This window comes from Gordionus sp. m RMFG-2023, chromosome 3 (genome assembly GCF_954871325.1).
Source record: "Gordionus sp. m RMFG-2023 chromosome 3, tfGorSpeb1-WG-v2, whole genome shotgun sequence".
Taxonomy (NCBI): Eukaryota; Metazoa; Nematomorpha; class Gordioida; order Chordodea; family Parachordodidae; genus Gordionus; species Gordionus sp. m RMFG-2023.
In genome coordinates, this window is record NC_088777.1 from 15,029,985 (window position 1) to 15,057,565 (window position 27,581).

Genomic DNA, 27,581 nt, shown 5'->3' on the forward strand with positions numbered 1-27,581 from the left:
TTAAGTTAATGTTTTAGTTAAAATTGCTTATTTTTTATTTTTTCCAAACTTTTATCGACCAATCACAGAAAGGGATAACTTTTACCATTCTTAAAGGCACGAAAATTGTTCTTGAGATGGAACGATGAGAAATTTAAATTTTAAATAATGTCTAGCATATCTCTTAGATATTGGTCGTTCTCAGTGTTATGGCTGTGTTATTGTTTTATTTATTTTACTAGAAAACCTTTAGGAATTGTAATTATTGACCTAATTCTACCTTAATTGGTATTTGATATAGATTAAAACAGATCTAGAAAAGGGATATGGATATGCAAGGGTTACTATTGGAATGTTGGATTCTGCATTATTATTGCCTTATTCAATTTTTCAGGTTTTTTATATTTCATATATCAATAAATTTATATAATTCTTAGTTTACAAATATAAATTTTATATATATATTTTTTTGATTTCTAATTTACTAATGATAAAGTTTATATTATTATCAATGATATAGCAAAATTATCTCCAAGGGGGTAGGGGGAGGGTAGACTTTAGAAATATTATTTGACCTTCCCATTCTTAAAGTATAATATATTTCTTACTAAATTGGGGTATTCAATTCCTTTTTACCTAATTAATAAAAAATATTTAATTAAAATAATGGTAAAAATATTTTGTCCAGGTTTTGAAATTTTCATATAAATTATTTTAAAAACATTATATTTATATGTTCATGTTAACAACTGTAATCCAATTCTGTGTTATAAAATGGAATATCATTTGATATATAAATAGATGGATATTATTGAGATTGACACTAATATGAAGCTATTTTACATTCCTAATCAACAAATGATATTGAATTAATTTATATCTAATATTTAAAAAAACAATTTAATTTTTTATACATAAATTTTTTAAAGAGGTTGTTTATTTAAATGATAGTAAGCTAGGTGCTGATGAAGATAACAATAGTATTGTTAAACGGCTCGATTTGAACCGATTTTTAAAAACGGCTAACTCAATATATTATTCAGGCATAGGCAATGGAGTTAGCCATATTTAAAAATTGGCTCAAATCGAGCTGTTTAACAACACTAGATAACAATGTGTTATAATGTGCACAAATTAAGTATTTGCATTTACAATACCTTTTAAATTGAAAAAATTATAACCTGTCTCATATTTAAATTGAGGTTGCCTTTTTATTAGTATTGTTGATTCAAAATGTTAACGAGAAAGGTCTTTGTAAATTATATTATTGTCTGCTTTTTATCTCATTTTTAAATATTCCAATTTAACAAGGTTTTTTTTTGCTTTCTAACAGTTTTTACTGGTTATAGACCAGTGTGCAAAATGAATGAATAAAAATTATTGAAAAAAACAAAAATTTCCATTTTTTTAAATGTCTTCTAATGCCATGTGGTAATTTGACATATTTACATGATACCATTTGAAAATCTCAATTTGTAGAGTATTATACTTCAAAAATGTCAATTGTTGGAAAGCTTTTTAATATATTAATTTGACTTCTATATTATCTTTTAGATAAATAAGAAGTTATCATTAATTGGATTTGTGATAAGTAAAACTTAAATTAAAAAATAATTATAAATGTTTTTGACATTTTTGGGACTTTATTGAAACAGCTTCAGATATTATTAATGATTTAAATCATTTTGTTTAAAAATTGATTCAGTCCATAAAGCTAAAAATATGGGTGTGAAATAGTTGCTAAAAGGCTGAGCTTGTTTTGCATAACTCTGAAAATTGAAAAATATTTATTAATTACATCTGAAATTTTTGCCCACAAAAGAGGTACACAAGGTCACATGCAAGAGTTTTATAGTTCTCATAAAATTTTTCTCACCTTTAACAATGCTAAGAGGTAATGTTGTTATACAGCTTGATTTTAGCCAATTTAAAAATGGCTCACTCAATATTTTATACAGAAAAATATTACACAAGCCTGATGATTTTACTCATAGATGGCATTAGTGTTGTTAAAAAACCCAATTTGGGTCGATTTTAAAAAATGGCCAGATTAAAATCATAACCAAAATAACATTATGTAAGCCTAAAGATTTTCCTCATAGCTGGCAAGAAATTCTTGGACATCAATTTGCCAAATTTCGATGCTTACATAATATTATCTTAACTACAATCTTAATTTGGCCATTTTGAAAAATCTCCTCAAATCGGGCTTTTTAACAATATTAGATGTCACAAATGTTTGGATATCTAATAGAGAAATCTTGCTTAAGCAATATTTTATAGTTAAAATATTGAGTTAGCCGTTTTAAAAAATTGGCTCAAATTTAGCAACACTACTCATAGGTTTTAGACTATTAATGACAAAATAATCCCATTTGCCATCTTGATTTTTGGAATTTTTGAATTAATAAATTAGAAAAATTTTTAAAAATTTAAAATTGGTATCCAAGATTCAACAAAGAATTAAAAATATAAACACCGAAGCATATAATTGGAACTATGCAGATATTAAATATCGGATCGGCACCGATATTTAGCGTTTTTATAAAATATTTCGGATGGGGCAATATTGTTTATAAATCCTTTCTGATATTTTTTCTGTTTTCGGTTTTTTTATGATTGTATAGGATTATAAAAAGCCCGATTAGCGAAGTTTTTAACCAAAATCATGTAAATCTCGAGATTTGGCAAATATTTCTGCCATCTATGAGAAAAATCTCGAGTCTTACAAAAAATTATTTTGGCTAAAATCTTAATCGGATAGTTTTTAAAAATCAACCTGAATCGAACTTTTTAATATACCCTAATTGTATATATAATTTATTTTATTTTATAAATAATTTCGTAATAATAAATTAATAAAAGGAATTAGATACAATTTATTTGTTGCGATGTTTTAAAAAATAATTTGAAATTTTACACTATTTTTTGTTATATTAACTACAAAAAGGGATTTTTAAATATCTAACGAGTCACATTCAGCTTATGTTGTTGAACGGTTCGATTTGGCCAAACTCAAGATTTTGGCTGAAAGTAAATTACTCAAGCTTATTTATTTTGCCCACATATGGCAGAAAGGTTTGGATTTCTATTGGCGAAATTTCGAGGCTTAGGTAATAATATTTTGGCTAAAATCTTGATTTAGTTCTTTTTTAAAGACCAAATGAGGCTGTTTAAACTATATTTGTCTATAATTGGAGAATAAAAATAACAAAATGGATATTAAATCATTCGTGAAAGTTAGTTGGTTTTTTTTTAAAAATAGAAAATACTGATATTTTTATAACATTAGTTCAAAGATTGATGGCAAATGAAAATTAATATAAATATCGGATCGGTTTTTTAGTATTATAATAAAAATTTACGATGTCTCTGACTATAGTCTTAAACTTAAACTTGATACTCTTATAATTTATAAGTTGTAACATAAAAAAAAGTAGAGACATGTAATATCTTTGGAAAGTGTGATACCAAAATAAGATGGATTAGTTACCGTGGAAAACGATTATGATCGATTTTTTGCCCTCAAGTTCCAATGAGTTATTGTTAATAAAATAATACTAAGTACGCTTTTACTGTTGGAAATATAAGAGGCCAAACACAATCCTCTACTAATTATAGCGCCTTTCAATTTTTAATATAATTAATAACAATTTTTTTATGTGTAAATTTGATTATAATAAAATGAAATTTACCTCTAATATTGTTTATTTATTTATGATTTTTTTAGGCACTTTTTAAAAGAAGTTACTGATATAATTTTAATTATAAAATTAAAGTAAGATATTTTATCAATTTAAAAGAAATGAAACAAATTCTACTGTACATATGGAAATAAAAGTATTATGAAAACGCAAAAAAATTTCCATGGGAGAGGGGCAAAATCCTTCTTTGTCTATGCCACAGAATATTATTATTCCTTGCCTAAATACATCAAATATTTAAATAAGATTATTTTTAAAGAATATCAAAAGTTTACCTATTTTTATTTTCTCTTATCATTTGTGTATTTTGTTTTATCCATTAATATTGGCAAGATAAAATTTAATTGAATGTATTTTTTGAATAAAAACTATTATAGAAAGAAAGAATTAAATCCATTTTTTTATTTTTAAATCACAAAATTATTAGTTAATACCATTTCAAATGGAAACATACTTTTAAATGATATTATGTTGCTAATCCTGTAATTTATTTTGATATAGCTTTTTTTTAATTTTAAAACTTAATTCACTATAATAAATTTAAGAATTAAAATATAAAATTTTTATTTTATAATGCATGCAACAGCTCATATAAAGTTTATTTGTGAATTTAGAGCTTGGAATTTTAAAGATAAATCTTTTTTTGAAAAATTTATGATTCCATCATGAAAGATTTACTTTATGATAGATTTTTTACAAATAAAATTTGATCAAAAATCTTGTTTAAGCATTCTCGGAAAAGAATTCTTTATTTGAAGGCATTTCAAACTGATTTAAAATTCTAAAAGAAAACAACATTTCTATAAATTTGGTTTAGCAGCCTATATAACGATTTTTATAAATAGAAAAATATATGTTGTATTCCATATTAAATCAACCAAAAAAGTCGATTCTCGACCCGATAACCTTTGTTTTTTTAAAAAATTTGTTATACATTCACTAATATAAAATTTTACTTTTCAAATCGGCTTACCTCATGAGGTACGGCCATCTTCGCAAAAATTCCAAAATACACAATATTTAATTTAAAATATCTCAAAAAGCAATTAAGCTAAAAACATAATTTAAATTTTATTAAATAGGTTTAGAATAGCTCTTTAATATGTTATAAAATTTATTTTAAGTCTATTAACAAAAATAGGAAATGGCTATAAAATAAAAATTTCTCTTTCTATTTCTTTCAATTATTTTTACGGAGAGACATAATACTTCCTAATATTTGTACAAAATCCTAGGGACAAGTACTGGGCCAAGAGTATTACACTTTAAATATATCTACTCGATCCCAAATGATTTTTTTTTATTTATCCCAAAAATTCTTACCCGAAATAAAAATTTTGCCCCCCTTCCGAATTTATTATATTTTCAATAGAGTTTTACATTACACTACAAACAATTAAAAAAATATTAGCTACTTATTCTTGCAGATATTTTTAAAAATATTTATTTTATATAAAAATTAAGCCTATTCCGGTCCAAACCTTTTTTAAACATATTAGGCATGACCGAAAGATCACTAATGTCCACCCATCTATTTTTTATTTATCTAAATTTTAATCTTATTATTTTGAAGATTTGGAAAAATTACTATATATATTTTAATACAGGGTTGCAGGTGTTTATTTGGTTAATAATAAATAAGTTTGAAGTGTTTAAAAAACAGAAATACCTCATTTATATATTAGGAAAAAAATAGTTTAAGTGAATATTTTTTCAAAATTTTTATAAACCTTATTTTAATTTTAAAAAATAATAATAGGAAGAAATTTTTGAAAAATAAAAATTTCTAGGCCAAACTAGAGATCAAATCGTAAATAATGTTACTTCGATATTAAATCGATACATACCGTACGATTTTACAAACTTTTATAATCATATGCATGAGTTTTTGGAACTTGGTTATCGGGGACAACCAAGCAATTAAAGGTAATATAAATTTTACAATATTTTAAATATATTTTTATCTTTTCTCTATTTATATAAAAATAAAGATGCCAATTTCGGAACACTCAAAACTAAACGAGAATACAATTTTAAAATGTAATATTTTCTCGCAAAATTAAATCATTATGTAAATTATTATATTGTGCTTGTACTTGTAATTATAGATTATTATAATATATACAAAATAAAATATTCAACTATATTTGAAGAAAAAAGATATTTGAAATTTATATTTTCTAAATTTTAAAAAATATATTTATTAATTGGTTGGGTTGTAAACTAAATTTTCTTTATTGGGTTGTTAATTTTTATATTTCGTTCTTCCGATTGGCGCCTTTTATAGAAAAAAAAGAATGGCATTTACATTTATTTTATTTTTCAAATTTCTTCCGATTATTATATTTTCTTAAATTAAAATAGGATTATAAAAATTTTGAAAAAATATTCACTTAAACTATTTTTTCCCTAATACATAAATGAGGTATTTCTGTTTTTTAAACACTTCAAATTTATTTATTATATCACTTAATAGTCTTTGTTTTTAATGTATCACCAAATAAAATACGTGCAACCCTGTACATTAAAAACAAAGAACCATTAAGTGGTTTCTGAAGAGATTATCGCACACTTTTATTAAACAGAATGCGAAAAAAAATAAACATAAAAATGGATTTCGATTTTATTTATAAAAATAAATGGTTTTTTATTAGTGTTGTAAACGAACGCGTTCAAAATGAACGCGTTCGTGAACGAAGTTCGTTTTTTTGGAAAAAGGTGATGAACGGCTTTCCTTTTTTTTTGACGAACTTTGAACGTGAACGCGTTCCTTTTCTTTGATGAACGCGTTCAATTTTACGTTCGTTCAATTTTAAAAACACTTTTTATTTTTATTCATTTGAAAAATTAATATTAATCCGCATTTTTTAACAAAAAAGTCTTATATTTTATTTATTTGAAAAATTATTTAATCCAATTTTTTAACAAAAAAGTCTTATATTTTTTAATCAGCTGTTTTTACTTTTTCCTCTTTCATATAGCAATTAACGTACCATAGTGCTACTGCTAGAGAAGATAAGATTAAAGTTTATTAATTTGAATATTTTATATTTTAATTTAATAGATTAGCATTTGCATGGATATAAATATTTCATCATCAGATTCTGAAAATCAAAATTCAATATTAAATGAATTAGAATTACCATGGCCCAAATATCAAAAATATTATCAATTTTGAGATATCCTTTTTTTTGACGAGAAAGAAGAGGGCAGATTGGAGGATGATAACATAGCTCAATTTTTTGAAACAATGGATAAAACATTAAATGTTTTTAATAAATTCCCCCTTTTAAACGAATTGTTTATCAAGTATAACACCGCAATCCCTTCATCTGCCCCTGTTGAGCGAGTTTTTAGTATAGCTAACGCTGTATTAACTGACAAGCGTTCATGCCTATCAGATGAAAATTTTGAAAAGCAATTATTATTAAAAATTAATAAGAAAATTTTTTTATAAATTTATTTTTTTATCGCTCTATTATATTGTATTTATAATTATATTATCAAAATAAAACTATTATTTTTTATCATGGCTAATATATTGTGTTGAAAAATATAAGGCATTTATTTATATTAAATTAAATTTTAAAAAAAATTTATCATAAAATTTTGAACGTATGAACGCGTTCTTGAACTTGAACGCGTTCCTTTTTTTGAATTTGAACGTGAACGCGTTCGATTTTTGTCAATGAACGTTGAACGCGAACGCGTTCGATTTTTTTAAAAATGTTTACAGCACTATTTTTTATATATAACTTTTTGTGTAAATTTTATAACAAACGCCATTTTTTTATCGGATCGGTAAGTTTCATAATATAGGCTGATAACCGATATTTTAAAGTGCGTAAAATATCGGCCCGATCTAATAAAAAATATCGGTACATCCTTACCTTTAATTGATTGGTTGTCCCCTATAATCAATTTCCAAAAATCATGCATATGATTGATTATAAAAATTTGTAGTACGGTATAAACCAATTTAATATCGAAGTAACATTATTTACGATTTGATCTCTATTGTTTGGCCTTGGTATAGTATTTGTTTTTCATGACCCCGAAAAAAATTTCAATAGGATTTATTTGAGGTGAATATGGCGGAAGATATTCAATTCGATTTTTTTAGCTATCGATAAGATGGCACTTGTGTATTGCGGCATTATATCATTTGGAAGAATTGTTACTAATTCTCGGATAATCAAGAAAAAGCAACCCATTTTAGGGTCCTTCAATTCGATACATTATAAGGCCCCCAATTCCTACGTTCTTGCCTGGTGGAACTATCCAAGTTGGTGTGACATTGTAGGGGGCCCAAGCATACACAGGTTTAATATGTAGGTTTATGACTGTTTCATCCAGAAAGAACATTTTTTCTTACGAATGTTTAGCATTTTAAGGCAGTAAGTCTGGAGAATATGAACTGCTCCTGGTGTATTTCGTCGATTGGGCTTTTTCCCAGCCCTTTTTAGACCATCCTATTTTTTTAAATATATTTTTGGATGGTCTCTTCATTTTGGGGGAAACTTGGAGGCAAATTTTCTGATATCTTTGATAGTAGACCTGTTGTTATCCATTAAAAAAATTATCACATTTCTTTCGATTTCGGGTGAATCTCTTTTTTTGCATCCCTTTTTTTGCCTATAAATTCTGGAAAGGTTTCTTGCCTTAATATGTTTACCTAGGTTATTGACATATCAATATGTTTAGCAATATCCTTTATTTTCATTCTTTTCATTTCTGGCTGTTGGGATAACAATTTAGTTACTATTTCAATTTTCTCTTTATTCACAATTATATTTTCTTTTTGGGTTTTGAATTGGGGATGAGTTTATAGGGTTTATTAATGTAGAATTGGCACTAATGGCAGATTGCGAAAATGCTGGAATGGAAAAAGAATAATTAGATAAATAGGAATTATCAAATATTTATGATGAATATGTGGGAATATTTTGATTATTAAATAAGAGGAATTTCTAAAACTATCAATTGGATAAAATATTATTAATATTTAAACATTTTAAATTTAAATAATTATTTTTTGTAATTAAAAGTTTTATGAGAAATTTTTTATTTTAATTAATAAATTTTTCTTCTACTACATAAATGAGGTTTTTCTATTTTTTTTAACGCTTCTAACTTATTTATTATACCACTATCTTTGTTTTTAATGTATTAACAAATAAAACACTTGCAAATTTATGAACGATTTTAGCTCTATTACTTATATTTAAAGTGTAATAACTAATTGGTCCAATACTCTTACTATTAGGAAGTATAAGGTATATCTGTAAAAAAAATTTAGAAAAAAGAACAATTTTTATTTTATATGCATTTCCGGTTTTTGGTAAGACTTATTTCAATAAAGTAAATGTCTATTCTTGAGCTTATGTTTTACGTTTAATTAGTTTTTGAGATATTTTTAAAATTAAATATAGTCTATTTTGGAATTTTCGCGTTTCTAAAGTGGCTATATCTCATGAAGGAAGCTGAGTTGGGAATTTAGATTTTATATTTTTACCATCATACAAATTTGTAAAAAAATAGAATAGGGTCGGGTTGAATCTTCAGTTGATTGGATATGGAATATAACATACATTTAAAAGAAAAGTAAATTTAATACACAAATCTAATCTAATGTTCATATTTGATAATATTATAAAATAAATTATACTATAATATATTATGAGATTGCACAGTCTATTAGAAAAAAAAAGAATTATGCGGAAATTTTAGCTATAAAATACCTGTAGTAGAAATATATATTGTATTTTTAAAAAAAATTTAAATAAGATCGCCAACAAGATAAAAATTGCAATACATTTTATGCAGAAATGAGAGGTTAAGAGATATAAAGGAGCGTTTCGAATAAAAACTTGTATAATGCCCTCTTAGAATCATGAAGTGAATTTTTATGTTTTTATAGTGTTTTTAAACGGCCAACTCAATATTTTATCCAGAATGTTGCCTATGCATCGAGATTTAGTTATGTCCAAAATCATAGGCTTGCGTAATATTTTTCTGGATAAAATATTGAGTTAGCAAACCGGTTCTAATCGATTAGTTTAACAAAACTAATGAAAATCATGAATTTTTTTGTAATATCTATTATGTCTTTTAAGATAATTTGATTATATATTGTTTAAAAGTAATTTTAGAAAATATTAATTTATAATATAAAATAATCAAACGTTAACATTAATTTATTGAATGTTTTAAAAAATTATTAAATAAAATAAAAATTTATAATTTATTAATTTTCCACTAATTTGAGATCCTTTTCAAAAATTAATAAAGTAAAAATAAACATTTATATCATATAAAAATGATAACTAAAAAATATATATTGTTTTAAGCAGAATTGTTGAAAGATACTTTTCAAATGGATCTAAATACAAATACAACGTCTAAAAATATATATGTATCCAAACAAACATGACAAAATTAATAAGCTTGATTAATATACTTTTGGCCAAAATCTTGAGTTAACCGTTTTATGGGCTAAATGAAGCTGTTTAGCAACTAGTGTTGTTAAACGGCTCGATCTGAGCCGATTTTTAAAAACGGCTAACTCAATGTTTTATTCTGAAAAATATTATGCAAGCCTAAAGATTTTGCTCATGTGTGACACAAAGGTTTGGACATCTATTACGAAATTTTGTGGCTTACACAATTTTTCCTGGCTAAAATATTGAGTTAGCCTTTTTTAAAAATCGGCTCAAATCGAGCCGTTTAACAATACTATTAACAACACTAACATTAGATATTTTAAAATCCTTTTCTTGTTGTAAATAATATAGCAAAAAATAATGTAAAATTTTAAATTAATTTTTTAAACATTTCAACTAATAAATTGTTTAATTCCTTTAATTAACTTATTAAGAAATTATTTATAAAATAAATTATATGATTATATATACAATCTTAAAATAACCCAAAATAATATACTCAATTTAAGCCGATTTTTAAAAACGGCTAATTCAATATTTTACAGAAAAATATCATGCAAGTCTAAAGATTTTGCTCATAGATGGCACATAGGATTGAACATCTATTGGCGAAATCTCGACGCTTAGGCAAAATTTTCCTGGCTACAATGTTGAGTTAGCCGTTTTTAAAAATCGGCTCAAATCGAGCCGTTTAACAACACTAGTATCGGGTCTTTAAAAAATATCGGTGCCGACCCTATATTTAATATCGGATTTTAATATAATTATGAAAAGTGTGCATAATTCCTATTAAGAATAATGATGTCGAAATGTGTCTAAGAATAAATATAGATACCTCTAAATAGTATCGAGTACAGATACTATTTTATAAAAGTATAATAACACAATGCCACATTTTTGTATCTAGATATTTGACAACTCTGGGTTTAAGGTTGAAAAAGCAGAAAAAGGCTTAAATATCATTTAAATGAAAATTTGAACAATCTTGTGCCTAAAGTTATATTTGATAAATATACAGATTATATAGGTATTAAGTAATTGTCAATTTTTTAGTCACTAGCCATAATAAATTTATTAAATTTCAGATGTTCAATAATAACTTCAAGGTGAATTTTAGATTTTTTTATAAAAATTATCCCCCTACCCCCCTCAAGCAAATTGTGAATAACAAATATAAAGTTATTACGTGTATTTGCATAAAAGTTATGAGATTTTTTAATAAAATTTTATTGGAGTTTTGCATGATATATTTTTATAAAAATAATTTTTAGTTTTCCCCTTTTTTTAAATTATGTTATTATTGTAAAAAAAATATTAACACTTATTTTTCTTGCAAATTATAATTTATGTTTATTTTTACAACATAAAAACATTTTTTTGAGAGCGTTATTTGAAATTTAAAAATCTGATTCTACCGGAAATGTATTTCTTCGTGTTTGGAATACTTACCCTATTAATTTCCGATAATTTTGCCATGAACTTTTGAACTTAATTAATTTATATAAATTTTCCATAGATTTTTTTATGTAAATTATAAATGACTCAAAGCTTAATGGCAAAATTGTCTACAATTCAAATATAGCTTATTTTAAACATGCTGGAATACATTTCTGGTAAAATCAGATTTTTAAATTTAAAAAAACGCACTCAAGAAATTGTTTAAATTTGAAACAATAAAACACATCTAAGTGATATATTGTATGCATTTTTTGGAAGGAGGATTTTTTGCTAACTCAAAATGATATTTAGGGTAAAAGTCAAATTTCCGAAGTGGAGAGGAGGATCTCTCGTACTCCCCCCATCCTTCTGATTACGCGAAATCTTCGAATCAGTTGTATTTTGAATACTTGACGATGAAAATTATATAATATTAAATTAATTTTTTATGTAGAGAAAACGATATATTATTCATTAGACTTTTATTAGAAACTTTCTAATTCCATATCGGCTATTTAAAAATTAATAAGATTGCACTCATCTTTTTATCCGATAAACTAATACGGTATTGGCCCAACCAAAAAAATAATAATACGTTTATAAAAATTTCAGATTGTCTTAGGTAATCTAGGGGACTCGATCAATCCCACCAAACTCTTGATAATTTGCATTTTGAGTTCTGGCTTTTCCACACTCTTTATGGGACCTTTGGATCAGCTCTATTCGCTCGTCATATTCCTATTCCTCAATGGAACTTTTCAGGTAATTTTTTTTAATTTACCCTACATCCTAAGCTGTCTATTTTACCTTTTGTTACCTCTAATCTATTTTTGGTGGAATTGTCCGGCAAACAACTTAATTGCATCAAAAGTCTTAAGGCCCTGTCCAGACTCCTCTTATTTCTAAGCAGACGTCTGTTTAGCCATCTATATAGCTTCCTCTAACAAAACAAAAATGGGGTGTCCTAATTCAAAATCTGTATAGACTGGTCTGAACAGAAATGAGTTAGAAAAATAAAACTAACCAGGGCACGGCCTGAGTATTTGAATGACTCGGCTATTCGAATCAAATTATTCGAAATAATTATTTATCTGTTTTTATTAAAATTTAATCATTTGTCATTTGTATTCATAACCTATCAATCTGACAAGTGTTGTTGTTAATAAGATACATCAACTACTTGTGAAATTTTTTTTGTTTAGAATTAGATGTGCAATAAAAAATATGTCATGTTTAACCATGAATTATCTTATAATATTTAAGAAAAATTAATTATTCGAATAATTTGAATCGAATGTGAATAACACAATATTCGTATTCGTTCCCTGAAAATAGAATAAGATATTTGAAACCCGAAATCAAAACGCAAAATTTGAACATTAAAACTTTTTTTTGACTAATGGTTAGAAAATAATTTGAATTTTAGAAGAATATTTTATTGCTTTAATAGTAAAACAATATTGATAATATAATTCGATAATAACTATGTATTTATTTAAATATATATTATTCATCCTTAAACAAAAAAAAGGCCTTCTGTTGGCCTCTCTCCATCAAGATAGTGTCTATTTTGTTCGAAAATTCTAACAACAAAAATTTCGTGCTGGGAATATTTGGCACGTCGACATTCGCTGGCGGAACCCTTGGAACTTTTTTATCCGTTTGATATTTTTAAAAAACTGATATTAAAATATATATATTAATTAAAGATATATTATATTATGATATATTAAATTCATGTGGGTTAACAAGTTGTCATTTAAGACCTATAAATCATATTTATTTTTAATTTAAAAAACCCTCATTTCTTGAAAATTATGTAATTACTTAAACTCAGCCGAAATTTATCTCTTTCCAAGTAATTTTAATTTGTTTATCTTTAATATTAAAAAAAGAGACTTCTATATGGTATATAGTTTATCTAGTAAAAATACCATAGCTACTAGTGATCTGCATCAGGCCTAATTTTTCAATCCCGGCCGTCTTCCCTGCCCGATTCCAAACGAATATTTTTTTATTTGTCCCGAAAACCCCTACCAAAAATAAAAATTATTTGTTGACCTAGCCCTAATTTATTTAAATATAGAAAAATTTAATTTTTCTTTTATTGTAAAAAAAATAAATATTAGCACCTTGTTTCTTGCAGGATTTAAATTAAATCAAGCTATTTAACAAAATATAATGATATCATATTTAAATATTTAAGCACGACCCGACCCAAATTTTTTTTAAAAATATTAGGCTCGAATAGCCCGTACCGAAATTATTTTTTTTACATCTCTAAAATTTTTTACATTTACATAATACATAATATAGAAATATCTGCCCCTTAAAAACCAATTAAGTTTTAAAGGAGAGGAAAATAGATTTTTAAATTTGGATTGATATTAATTCAATTACTAGTTAATTATCCCATAATACATGTGAGAAATGAATGAAATATATATTTTTTTAACTAATTTATCTTTACTATTTATATATTAAAAAATAACTACGATATGCTAGGTTTTCATTAAAGATCGTTTATCCTGGAGATGGGTATACCCAATTCCCTCCGTTCTCATAGTATGACTTTTATTTTTTAATTCTTCACAAGTTGGCCACTTCTATAGATACAATAGAATGACCTTTTTATCAAAGAGATTCTTTGTTCATTTACAATTGGTAAAATAAGGTAGATTACATTTTCACCAATATTCTATTATAGGAAGATATAAACAATATAATATAATAATTATATATTTTATCAGAATTGTTACGTTGTTTTTACGTATTTCATTGTTCCTTAATGTTTCTTAAAAAAAAATATATTATATAGATAGGAATGGGATTGTCTTTGCTGCTCTTTTTCAAGTGGCGGATGAAAAAACTGATGGAATCTTTTAAAATCGCTGAAATAGGGAATAATATGACCTTGAAGGACTCCCGTATTACCTATGATATGCATAAAAAAGAGATATTTATGAAAACAAGAAGTAGGGTTGATCGAGGAGAAAGAAAAAACATACTTTAATTTTTAACAAATTTAAAAATGAAATAAGTATTTATGTTTTATGATAGACGATGCTTTATCCCCAGTACTTCATTCACCCGAAATCAAGAAATCTTTTTGGGTTCACGCTAAAAAATCCCTACTTCTTTTCTGGAATGTTCCGTATATTTTTTTGTTATTATAATAATAATTTTTTAAAAAACATATTTCGTCTTAACCATAACAATAATTATCATTGAATTAACCTTTCTGGTTTTATCAAATATCTATAATCTAATACCTGAAACCCGTGCTATAAAATGGTATGAGCTTAAAATCAAGCTGTTCGCATCTCGTATTTTTAATTTTCTTTTGAAATCATTCATACAACCAAAATGATATTGACTATATTGTAAAAATTCGAACCAGGCCATTAAATTAATCAAATTCCTGGTGGCCAGGTTAGAAGATGGGGAAAAATTTAAATCTGGGCAGGATAGCTCTGATCTATATCAAATTCATTGTCATCGTTTAAAAAAGAAAAAATTTTCTCCTATTTACAAAAAAATTTGACTCATTATACTATTATCTTTTTAAAATATATAATATTATAATTTTAATAATTGATTAACTATTAAAAGGACTACCTTTTTAGAAATAATTTAGTTTCTTTTCAAAAAAAGAATACAAATGATTTGGAATATTTAGCGTTATAAAAAAAATTTTGGGAATGGTTAATTGGAAATTTGATGTTCTTATCTTACCTTGTTAATAAGTAAATCAAATTAAAAAATTATTTTGAATTTTTTTTGAAAGAAAGATATGTATACAAGTTTAAAAAATGTTAAATTACTATTAAGTAGGGTTAATAGAATTGATAATGACTTAAACGAAATGTTGGAAAAAATAAATAATTTTAAAAAAATAACAATTTCACTCAATTTTTTTTAGGTTGATCTTACACCTCTCGATAGCTATGTTTTGTCTCAAAATGATTAGATACATCTTTTACATGTGGTTACCTTTCTTGCTCGAATATAAAGTATAAATCGTAATACACAAAAAATGATATATATTTTTTAATAAATCATGTCATGTTTATATCCCGTTTGATTACTTGAATAATACCAAGCTTCCATCAGACTGCCATTGATCCGAAGCTTAAAATATATAATAAAAAAATTTCTGTGATTAGGAAAGACTAATCTTAAGGGAGTTTTTTATTTTATTGATATATTTTCAAGGCAATATAAAAAATTTGTCCAGGTTCAGGTTGATTTTGAAGTTACTAGTTAATAAAATCGTTTATTTCATATTACTGAAGCCATATATATTTTATCTAGAACAATTTTTCTTCGACTAAAGCTGGCAATATATCGGCACTTTTTGAAGTAGGCGGGGTTATAGGATCTGTTTTGTTGGGATTAATCATGGACAAGTAAATGCAATCAAATATACATAATACCAAATACTACCGAGAGTCAATTAGTACATTTAAAAAAAAATTTGCAAGTCAAAGAGTTAAATATAATTAATAATATAACACTATGTTAGAAAGATTTTATTTTATGATTTATAATATAATATAAAGAATAATATAAGCAATATAAAATGTAAATTTTATTTAATGATGAATAAAAATTGCATAAAATAGAAACATTTAAGAGGCAGTCCTGGCTAATGTTGTTAAACGGCTCAATTTAGCAGATTTAAATAAAGATTTTAGTTAAAATATTACACTAGCCTCGAGATTTTGTTAATAGATGTCGAAACTATAGTTGGGTAATTGCTAAACGGCTAATTTGGCTCAATCTTCAGGTACCTGCCAGAGAAAATCCGTTAACATTAAGACGTTTTAATTTATACCCCGAGGCCAAACCGAGGCCAAAATGATAGTTTTTGGTTAAAAATTTGGTTTGGTCGATTTTTTATAGCCGGCTTAAAAGTGGATTAAAGGGCTAAAAATATAGTAATTACCTAACTATAGTCGAAACCTTTCAGCCACTTATAAGCAAAATCGATAGACTTCCGTAATATTAGATCCTGGCTCAGATACTATATCAATTTGCTTTTAAAATTGCCAAAAAAAGTTAAAAGATAATAAGTCAAACTTTTTCTGATAACAATTGATTTTTTTAATCGCTGATACAATTTTATGCAATTATTATTTTTTTAACCCCACATATGTGGCTAAAATTAATTAAGATTTTATGTTTTGTAGACTAATACTATTCTACAGATACACTGATATTCTCGGTATCGATATCGGCGAATTGTTTAACCTATACCAGTGACCCCAAAATAATAATTAAACCCTATAATAGGCTCCAATCATACTGTTTATATGAATGCCTTATATTTCTATAGCTTATATTATCCTTTATATATAAAAATATATGATATAATTATTTAAAATTTTTTTAGGCGAACTCTTGACTTTGGGTAGTATTTATCAATTCTTTGATTATCGTTTTCAATTTTCTTCCTCTATCGTTTTTTAATCATTTTCCCCGGGCGATGAACCCAAATTAGAGTTCACAAATTCAAAATTGTATGGTTATACATTTTGAGAACACATACCAAATAAGGACCGATATGGATAACTCGGGTATTTTGGAACCGGAAAGGAATCTCCTTAAGAAAATTAGTTTGTTATAAAAATTTCCGCAAAATAGTTTAGAATTACTGAACCCTAATTTTGGGTTACAGGTCTAAGTTTACCATTTATAAAGAATTTCTTTCCTGATTATCCTTGTTATTGCTGCCAAGGGAAACTAAGCGTTTTTTAATCAGAGCATGCACTAGTTTGGAATACATTGAGATTTAATAGTGCTGTAAACATTTCTAAAAAAATCGAACGCGTTCAACGTTCATTGACAAAAATCGAACGCGTTCAAGTTCATATTCAAAAAAAGTTAATACAATATATTATTAATTAAAAACATATTGTTTTGTTATTTGCAAAAAATTGAGATAAGTTATCCTCCTCCGATTCATTCTCTACTCTCGACAAAAAAAAGGATATCTCGAAATTAACAGTTCTCTAAGGTTTTCAAAGCATATTTTTTAATATCGCTCTAAGTTTATTTTTAATAGGTTCGTTCTGTGGAAGTTTTATCTATGGCCATTGAAGTTTGAATGCTGGATGTATAATTGCAGAAAGAACATATTGGTCCTTATATATATGTTCAAATGTTTAAAAAAAATAAAATATATGTAATTAATTGAGAGTGATAGGTTTAATACCTTTTATTTATCCCATTTAATACGGCGTCTATCAATGGTTGACCATATTTAAGGCCACTATTTTTTTTAATTTTAAAATAACTATCGTTATTGTTGGGGTCAAATATCCCAAATGCATTATTTTTTCAAATTTAATGATTTAACTTAGTTTTTTTTTTTTAAAGGGTAAATTCTCTCTTTATTTCAATAGTTGCTGATATATATCATATCATATAAAATCAAATAATTAATATTAAAATCAAATGTCGTTTTAAATTGGAACCTAAAGATTTTGACAATATAATACTTTTTGGCACATTTTACACTTGGTAAGCATTGGATTAATTCCTTCAATATAGGATGTTAATGTAAAACATTTATCATATTTGGCCATAGTAATGATAATTCATCTGATTTTGGATTTTCAGAATCAGATGATGAGGATTAAATAAAAATAATCATGCTTATACTAATCTATTAAATTAAAATATAAACAATAATATTCAAATTAATAAACTATGTGTTAAAAAAATTGAAATGTGAAAAGGAAATACACAGCCGATTAAAAAAATAATAATACATTTTTTAAAATAATTCGGAAATATTAAATTTTTCGAATGAATAAAAATAAAAAGTATTTTTAAAATTGAACGAACGTTAAATTCGAACGCGTTCGTAATAAAAAAGGAACGCGTTCACGTTCAAAGTTCGTCAAAAATAAAAGGAACGCCGTTCATTATTTTTTTCTAAAAAACGAATTTCGTTCACGAACGCGTTCATTTTGAACGCGTTCGTTTACAACATTAAGATTTAATGATGAAATGCACCTTGTTTTTATAGATTTTGATGTTGAAATATAATATGTATATTTTCTAATTGATTTGAGTTTTTTTAAAGGCAACGCAAGTTAGGCTTTTTTATGATTATTGTACTTAAAAAATAAGTGATCATCCTATATATTTGAAATCAGTTCATTCTTTTTAATTTGCTATGTTGCTTTTGTTTTTTTAAAGTATATTCTTTAACCCTACAGAAGTTTTAATGTGGACATTAAATTTACGTTTTACCTGATTTGACGAATTACTTTTACTTTATAAGGTGATATAATATCCTCAGAACATTTTGGCTGTCTGATTTTACTTCAATATCTGTCATAACCAAGTTTTTACTTACTGACAATTATTGTGGCATAATTAATGACTGATGAATAGAAACGGGTTACGAGTATCTTTTAAAACCTTTGGTTGATAAATTTATAAATTGTTTGCTTAAGGGTTTTACTAAATTTAACAATTCCGAGTAAATTATCAAAAAGAGTTCAAATTGGTGAAGAAAAGGAAGAGAATAAGATTATACAAAAAGTATGACAAAATTATTAAAAATTAAATTCTGCATATTATAATATTTCCCTCTTTGTATATTAATTTTTTTTTTGAAAATTTTTCACAGAGTATTTCACAAGACTCAATTCGTGGGAATAATTTATTTTCTGTTCATTCACATCATAATGGTCTTCGGTTTCATCCTTAGCACGGATCCCTCATGGCATTGGTTGATTAATTCGTCTTTTCTTTTATTAGCGGGTTTATTTAAACTCTTGAATTGTGATAATTGTATTAATAAGTATAAAGATATAAAATCTTAAACCAGTACCGATCCGGGCCATTGTATAACCAACACCTGTCCAGCACTGGTTCTAATTCGAGATATATTTATTTATACTATCATAGATGAATTTTGAAAACCTATAGTTTATATTTTATATCATGTTCATGTTTCGATAATCTTATTACTTTTTATTCCTTCCTTTCCGCACTATCTTATAATGATAATTATAATATGGTTTCTATATTATTAACATAAAGTCCCACTATAGGAAAATTAAAACTTTTTTTAATGATACAACTAGCTATATTTTACAAGTTATAATATATTAATCAATATATTTCTCCTTTCATTCCTTTTTTTTTCTTTCAATCTTATGTTTAAAATATTCGGCATTTTACCTTTTCACATTTCCCAGGTGTAATGAATGGTGGAGTAGACAACCTACTTTCTTCCTCTGTACCCTTACTCATATCTTCCTGCTTTCGAGTCGAATCTCCTTCCGCGCTGATAGGTCTCATCAATGGATTTGGTTCGCTTGGAACCTTTTTGGAGGGTCCATTAGTGGGCCTTGTTCTCGACATGTCCTCGTCTAAAACTTTTAGAAATCATAAAATTACGAAATTATCTGATTTTGACACTTCTTCACCCTCCCGCGCCACTTTATCGTCTCATCTTCTTAATTCCATTTTAAACGAAACTTCGTTATCTCATTCACCTTTGACGTCTAAATTCAATCAGTCTTATGATTATTTAAGCCTATTTAATCACTTAAACCAAACGAATGGATCATTTATAAATATTGGTAAAAATTTGACTGGCGACATCCATCATACGACAAATAATTATATCGATTTTACCGGCTTCTTTTATATTATAGGAGTCTTTTCGGTCATACCGGCACTTGTGATGCTCGCTGGTTACCTCAGGTATCGTCACGTTATCACTACTTATTGCCGCGAGAAAGACATCAATAATAATCAAAATAACCATATTTACACTCAGAATACTCTGGCAGATCAGACTAGTACTAATGGCACCATCGAAAAAGAGGCTATTGATTCCAAGAATATTACAGTACCCAATTCTGCCAACAAACAAGGATACCGTCGTTTGTTGAGCTCTTTTCGATTTAAGGGAGAAGATAAAACTAAATCAAGAGACAAAAGTTATTTGGACACTAAATTATCGGAAGATAATACCAAGTTATTTGAAGTCAATATTGACGATGACAATTGTGTTAAGCGTATTAGCAATGAAGGTGCTTGCCGAAATGTTAATTTTGATAAGGAAGTTAAAGATGGTGATGTGATAAATAGAAAAAGCCTCATTTCGGATTCAAAGTTCGATTCTGTAACAAAATCAGACAATAATTCGAGTTTTTTAAGCGTGGACGATTAATCTTTGCATTCATCCCAAACTAACGGTCATAATTTATTTTTAGAAAGAGGAATTTAATTAAATAAGAAGAGGAAAAAAAGAGTAATTTATTTTTTTATTGCCATATTTAGATAAAAGTATAAAAATAATTTCGGTAATAATTATACAATATTTATATTTTACCAAATCAATATAGTATGTTAAAATAAAACACGAGTACTCATTGTATTGAAGGAAGAAGATGTAAATATCAATAGTTCACTCAAATTTATTTTTTTTATTTACAAATGATTATGCAATTACATACAAATTATATGTTTAGCAAGCACTGCTCATCATTTAAGTAAAAAAATGTTATATAAATTTGTAAACATGAATAATTATTTTAATCATATTTAATTTTTAGATTATTTCATCCATTTAGAACATTTAGTTATCCAACATATTTTACATTAAATACTTATTGAATTTTTTTGTAAAAAAAGACCCTAATAATTATATTTAAAATTTCGGAAATGGCGAATGCCTGCCTTTTCTACACATTGAAACTCATAGTATAAAATACATTTTAAAAAATTTCTTATTATTTATTTATACTATAAAATTTTTCAATTTTTTTTATATTATATTTCGATTCTTATCAGAACATAATATATTAGGATTAGATTTCATATAAAACTAATTATTTATATAGAATTTAGTATAGCTATTGTTTTACGAAATATTATTTTATATATTATCACGATTGAATATTGTATTAATTGTTTAGATTTACTATCGAATAAAAGGTAGCTTGAATATATAATTCAGTAAATAAATTTTTTTATGATCGAAGTATGCTATAAGTCAGAAATTCAAACCAGCAGTAAGACCGTATCCTGGTTCGGCTTATTTTGACATTTATTTCTATTTAACCCAGGTTGCACGATTTTGAACTAAGACACCCTATTTGAAAGAAAGGGAACTACATGAAATAAATATTATTTATATATACCTTTTTGGTACAACAAATAAACCAAATACGTGGTAACCTCTTTTTTAGGCAGCTCTATACGACTGTTTAGAAATACGACTAACTAGGACACCGCCTAACAATTTTTTGTAAAATATAGTATTATATTAAAAAATAACGCTTATAATCGGAATTCTGAATAAAATAAATACATCAACGAAATGGATATAATGGTGATCATTAGATAATTATACTGAAAGTAAAAAAGAAAATAAAATGATAAAAATAAATTTTATCCTAATAAATATTACTAACACTTTTAGGTCAAAATACAAATTGGGCCATCTTTGATGGAAACATGTTTTACCAAGAAGAACTGATAACCAAAAAAAAGAATGTCTTATATTATAGCTTTAAAGAACAAATATTTTATTCAAAAAATGATTTTTTAATTATTTTAAAATTAAATATAGAAAGACTAAAAATATGTTATACTAATTTATATTATCATTTTAAAGTTGATCCTATTTTATTTTCCTCCAAGAAGAAATGAAATTTTTTAAACTAAATAAAAAATTTGGAATAGTAGATGAGTATTGCAAAACCTTTGAGAATAGTTTGAAACGATTTTCTTTACTGCACGTGGTAAAAATTTTAAACAACATTTTGGATTGGAAAAAAAAAATTGTTTAAAAATTAAACTATTGCATGTAGTATAAAATATTAACATTATTCATTTCAAACTCCTAAGGTTTAATAATACTTATCTAATTTACTAATATTTTATTTTCTCTTGTGAAAGAAAATTGGCACTATCAGCTTAGCTACTCTCAAAGGCTTTATAATATTGATCCAATACCAAAAACTCTTGGTAAGTTTCTAGTTTACGAGTTATGATTACAATTAGTGTATTTATTTTTACAGGATTGGCGGTGTAAGGGGTTGGCCCTTTTTAGAATTTTAAAATTTATATCTTGTCAATAGACAGGGTAAGCCTGATATAGACTAGTGACGTTATTTTCTAATGTTAGATTTAAAGAGACCTGATGTGGAATAAGAAATTTGAATAATATGAGATAATATTATATCAAAAATTATCATTTAATTTGAGCAAGTATATGTATATGTATTCTTTTATAACTACTTAATTTTATCTAATTATGGCTAGAAAAGGTTAAAAAATATTTCAAGCACCTAATTATATCTATTTTTGTCTTTAAAAAAAGGATAATATACAATTGTTACTCATTCATAAATAGAATTACAACTAATATTATTTATACTTGTTCATTCTCATATAATCAATCCTATAATAATTATATTTTTAAAGTAATAAATAAAATAGAAATTCAAGTAAATTGTCACCAACTTATCAGTAGTCTAAAATGTATAAATATTTTTAAATTATTATTTCTATATTTCTTACTCATTTTTGTCGAAAATATATATTTTTGCATTCTAATACAATTATCGGTGTACATATAAACGTGGAACAGCAACTGTCAATATAAAATTCCCGTCCTTGGAATATCGGGAATTTTGAAAAACTTTGTAAAAATATTTCAAATTGGCTAAAAATCAAAAAATTTTGAGTAAAATGAGACATGACTTGACTCCAATGAATTAAATTTACTAAATAGATTAAACACAAAAAGTAGCCTTAAAATGCAGTATATCATCATGGATTAGTTCAAAATAATTGACACGAGGATAATGTTTGCCGCGAAATGAATTTTGCAATATAGTTTAGTTTAAAATATTCAGTTAATGTTTATAAGGCCATTCCCAAATACAACGTTTTTTCAAAGCTAGAAAAAATAAATACTACTTAAATAACTTTTTTTATTGCATACGATTTTGCTTTCGATATTTTTTTAACAATTAAATGGCGTCTTAAACGATTGAAGTGAACAAGTTGTTATTTAAATATCATATTATGCAATAAAACCAGATGAAACATATTTACTCAAATAAAGTATTCGATTAATTATGGATTTTATATTCTAAAGATAAGATAGTTTGATATTGCAATATCTTTTTGTTGAGTTTACTAAAAACATTTTTATCTATAATTTTTATTCAAAGGATTTTTTATTAATTAAGCAATATTATTTGATATAAATATATTAATTTATATTTCTTTTACCAAATAAAAATATGGTATTTAATGAATTTAAGGAAATTATTAGATAACTATCCATGATTATTGTTATATGAATGAATATTTCACGAATATCTTAGAACTACAAACCTTAAATAATGTCATATATTGTTATTGAAATATTTTTTACAAAAATTTATTTAAATCTTATAAAAAATTATATATTTAAAATAAAAACCTTGTAAATTATTTATAACAATTATGTGGAATGTCATTTAATATAATTTTAATTCTTTATAAGTTATAGCAGCATTAATAGATTTTCTATCTTTATTCCTTATTTTTTCTTAATATATATATCTCTTAATTCAATATTGAATATATATTTAAGATATTCATTACCTATATTTTTATGAAATTACATTTATTAATGTAAATTTTATATAAAGATATAACTTATCTAGTGAATAATATTTTGTAATCTATTTAAGAATAATGTTTTATCTTTCATTTTTAACAATTTATTCTTAAGGAAAATTATAAGCGCGCGAGGAAAATAGGAAATTATAGAATCGATTTATTATGAATGGCAAATGTTTTTTAATACCTCAATTGAAAAACAAATTAGTAGGATTTTTTTTTAAAAAGGCCGCACTAAATAGCGGATTATAGATAAAATAGACTAAGAATTGACCCATTTTCTGTAGCTAATAATTTTATTTCATAAATAATTATATTTGTCACAAAATATAAAACGTTTTCGTGATTATAAATAAAAGTTTTTTAAATACTAAAATAAATAATTGATAAAATATTGTTTTTGCAAAAAAACTTTACAAATACTATATATTATTGAATTAAGAGTATAATATTTGTCCGAGTATATTTATTTAAATTTATATTAAATATATTTATAATTTTATAAAATTATACAATTCCCAATATTTTGGGGTAAATAGATACTTTATCATTAATTGTGATAATATAAATTTCTTGGTAGCCGAATTTCGTGAAACTTAAAATCCTATAAATCACAACAGCAATTTTGTATATTAAATTATATTTGCGATTTAAATTGTAATACATCATTTACCGATAATTTTAAATATACCCTAAGGATTTGATTTATATTGTAAAGAAATTGTAGGTAAAAAAATGATCAGGTTTAGACTTTTAGCTTGAGACGTCCAGCTTCATTGATTGTCTATAAATTATATATTTTTTTTATAATAAATTATAGTAAAATTAATTTTAAGGTATTTCATACAGCTGAATTAATAATCTCCACTTTTGGAAGGGATTGAAATATAATCATCGATTCTTATTTTAAAAAAAAATTCTAATTTTTATTTAAAAATCACTCTTGTATAAATAAGCTAAAGAGTAGATAAACGATAAAAAAAATTTGTTCAAATATATTTAATTTTAGCAAGGTATATAAAAAATCTAAATAAATATTTAAAAAGGAAAATAAATTTAAAAATAGATATAAAGTTAAAAATTTCTGAATCTTAAAATAACATATAAAAAATACAATAAAATAAACGAAAGAGGGTCCCTTAAGCTGACAAAACCTGACCTGCCTATCTTAAATGAAATCATATGATGAAGGTAAAATCCCTCCAGAGGATCACCTGAAATAAGGCGAAATTTTCAAGTGTTTTAAAAAAATCTAGGGCCCCAAATCTAAATATATTGATTATGTCCGAAACTATGCGGAATAATATACGAGGTATATTTCTATAAATACCATTGTCTAGTTCATTAACACAATATTTATCAATCTTATAAATTGATTTTTTTACAATTCCCAGGATACTTAACGTTAATAAAATTCTACCAGTAAAATAATTTACCTTAGGTTGGATGGTTAGAGAGCCTGGCGTAATTTTTCAGAATATAATGCATATAGAAAATATATAATTTATTAATCTTTTTTTCCAATTCTATTTCCTGTCTCTAGTGATGATGGTTTCATTGTTTTATTATTTTCATTCATATATTATGCATTTTTCTACTCTATTTCATGTATCTCAAGTAGACCTATGCGCCGCCAGCAATTTTATTCACGCCGGAAAAGCCGATTGAGATGAACGGCGTGGTCAGGTTTGCGGTCGATTTTTTTATGGTGGCGGCTCGGCGTGTTTAATTTTTAGAATGATATTTAATTATCTTTATATATTATTTAAATTTGAATGTTGACACGAATAAAATTAAGATATGAATTGTATTCTATTGGCATATAATAAAATAGTGTATATCATTTACATTCATTCATATTCATACATCATATTTAATAATTACACAAATATTAATATATATTTATTTTTTATGGACTTACACGTTTTAACCACCCTTGTTTGTTTATTGCCAGCTTTAATTGATGTTTTTTTGAGTATATTTTTAATGTATAAACTTAATATATATAAAAAAATTATTTATATAAACCTTTATCAAAAATTTGATTTATTACAGTTTTAGTTATTATGATGTTTTTTAAATATCTTTTTAATGTATAAAATCTAATAAAATTATATTTTGATGTTATGCATAGATTTAAGCCATTTGATTCTATAGACAATAAAGGAATAACTGATTTTCTAAAGATTGAAGTTTAAATAAAATGAAAGTTAAAATATAAATTTTCTAAAAAAATATAATATTTGATTTCTCGTCAAAATTGCCTGATAGGACAACCATTAGTCGGGGTGCACTAGATTATGTTTATTCATAATCTAAAGGCGCATTTTAAAATCTGATTGATTCTGGATTAAAATTATCTACTATCATTTTTAATTTATTAACAGATCATCACGTTTAGTCTTCGTCATTTAAATATAAATTTTGATTTAAAATATTTTGGCAACTAGAAGCGTGACGCAAAAGCATACTGCTGAAACCATATTATCTGAGATGGATAGTAGAGAAGAGGAATTCCATTTAAAAAACAAAATAATATAGATGGTAACTATGCTGGGGTTAATGTCAAGTCAGATTGGGGGATTATGAGCATCATTTAAGTTTAGATCATGGACTTAATAATTTAGCTACAGTTGATGGCATAAAAAAGTTGCCAGATTTAATATTCTGATTAAAAAAATTAGAGAAATCATTTCAGCCCTCAGATATCTAGTTAGCTGATTTGGAATATGAAATTGAGGATAAGCATCGTAAATGTCTGCAATCAATTTATGAGACAGGATATATTGATGATTCTGATCCATACCTTGATGACATTTAGATATCTGTGAGGCTGATAATATAAATTGCAATGCAACAAGAGATCTAAAAAAAGCTTGACCATAAGTTTCCAATTACTGAAATTTAAGTAATTTATTTTATATTAAATTTTTATAAATAAAATTATATTTTAAACATTAAATATTAGCAAAACTACTTGATCCGAGATTAAAAAATCTTTAGCTTGTTTCAGAATATTTAAATTCGAATTCTACAACATTGCAATTTTTAATTAAATAAAACTTTAGTTGATATATAACTAAAATAGCTCGCATTTCCTTTCAAGCAACGATTATGATAACATTAGCAATATATAGCAAGAATGTATTAGTATACCAGAAGAGAATATACTAACTCTTTAGAAAAAAAAGCCACTAGAACCTCCTAGGCTTGCTAATTTAGCAAAGTTCTATGTTACCTACAATCACTATACCCAGTAGAAGAATTTTTTCCATAGTTGGATAAATACTCAATGAAAAAAGGGACTTCTTTATGTCCCACGGATCTTGATAAAATACTATTTATTCATGATAATTATAATTTT

The 27,581-nt window shown here is 25.3% G+C and overlaps 2 protein-coding genes across 5 annotated transcripts in view; one reads left to right on the plus strand and one right to left on the minus strand.

Annotated features, from left to right (window-relative positions):
- The first annotated feature begins 97 nt into the window (after positions 1-97).
- LOC135926028 (uncharacterized) lies at positions 98-21,096 on the plus strand. 2 transcript variants are annotated; one of them, XR_010571770.1, is made up of 12 exons: positions 98-237; positions 281-373; positions 12,176-12,325; positions 13,095-13,223; positions 14,069-14,128; positions 14,382-14,490; positions 14,624-14,717; positions 15,486-15,576; positions 15,878-15,972; positions 19,209-19,342; positions 19,783-20,846; positions 20,941-20,979. XR_010571770.1 is itself a non-coding variant. In XM_065461680.1 (12 exons), exons 1-11 carry the CDS (start codon positions 148-150, stop codon positions 20,763-20,765), a joined length of 2,028 nt encoding a protein of 675 aa, XP_065317752.1. In that variant the 5' UTR covers positions 98-147; the 3' UTR covers positions 20,766-20,790; positions 20,941-21,096. The 2 variants fall into 2 exon arrangements, 1 of the variants encoding a protein (XP_065317752.1); XM_065461680.1 differs by having other exon boundaries at positions 19,783-20,790; positions 20,941-21,096.
- Positions 21,097-24,730: 3,634 nt separating this feature from the next.
- LOC135926428 (guanylate kinase-like) overlaps positions 24,731-27,581 on the minus strand; it is a 38,106-nt gene continuing 35,255 nt past the window's right edge. For all 3 annotated transcript variants that reach the window (XM_065462302.1, XM_065462303.1, XM_065462304.1), the window contains exon 8: positions 24,731-25,001. In XM_065462302.1, coding sequence (XP_065318374.1) covers positions 24,963-25,001 — 39 coding nt within the window. In that variant the 3' untranslated portion in view covers positions 24,731-24,962. The remainder of the gene's footprint in view (positions 25,002-27,581) is intronic.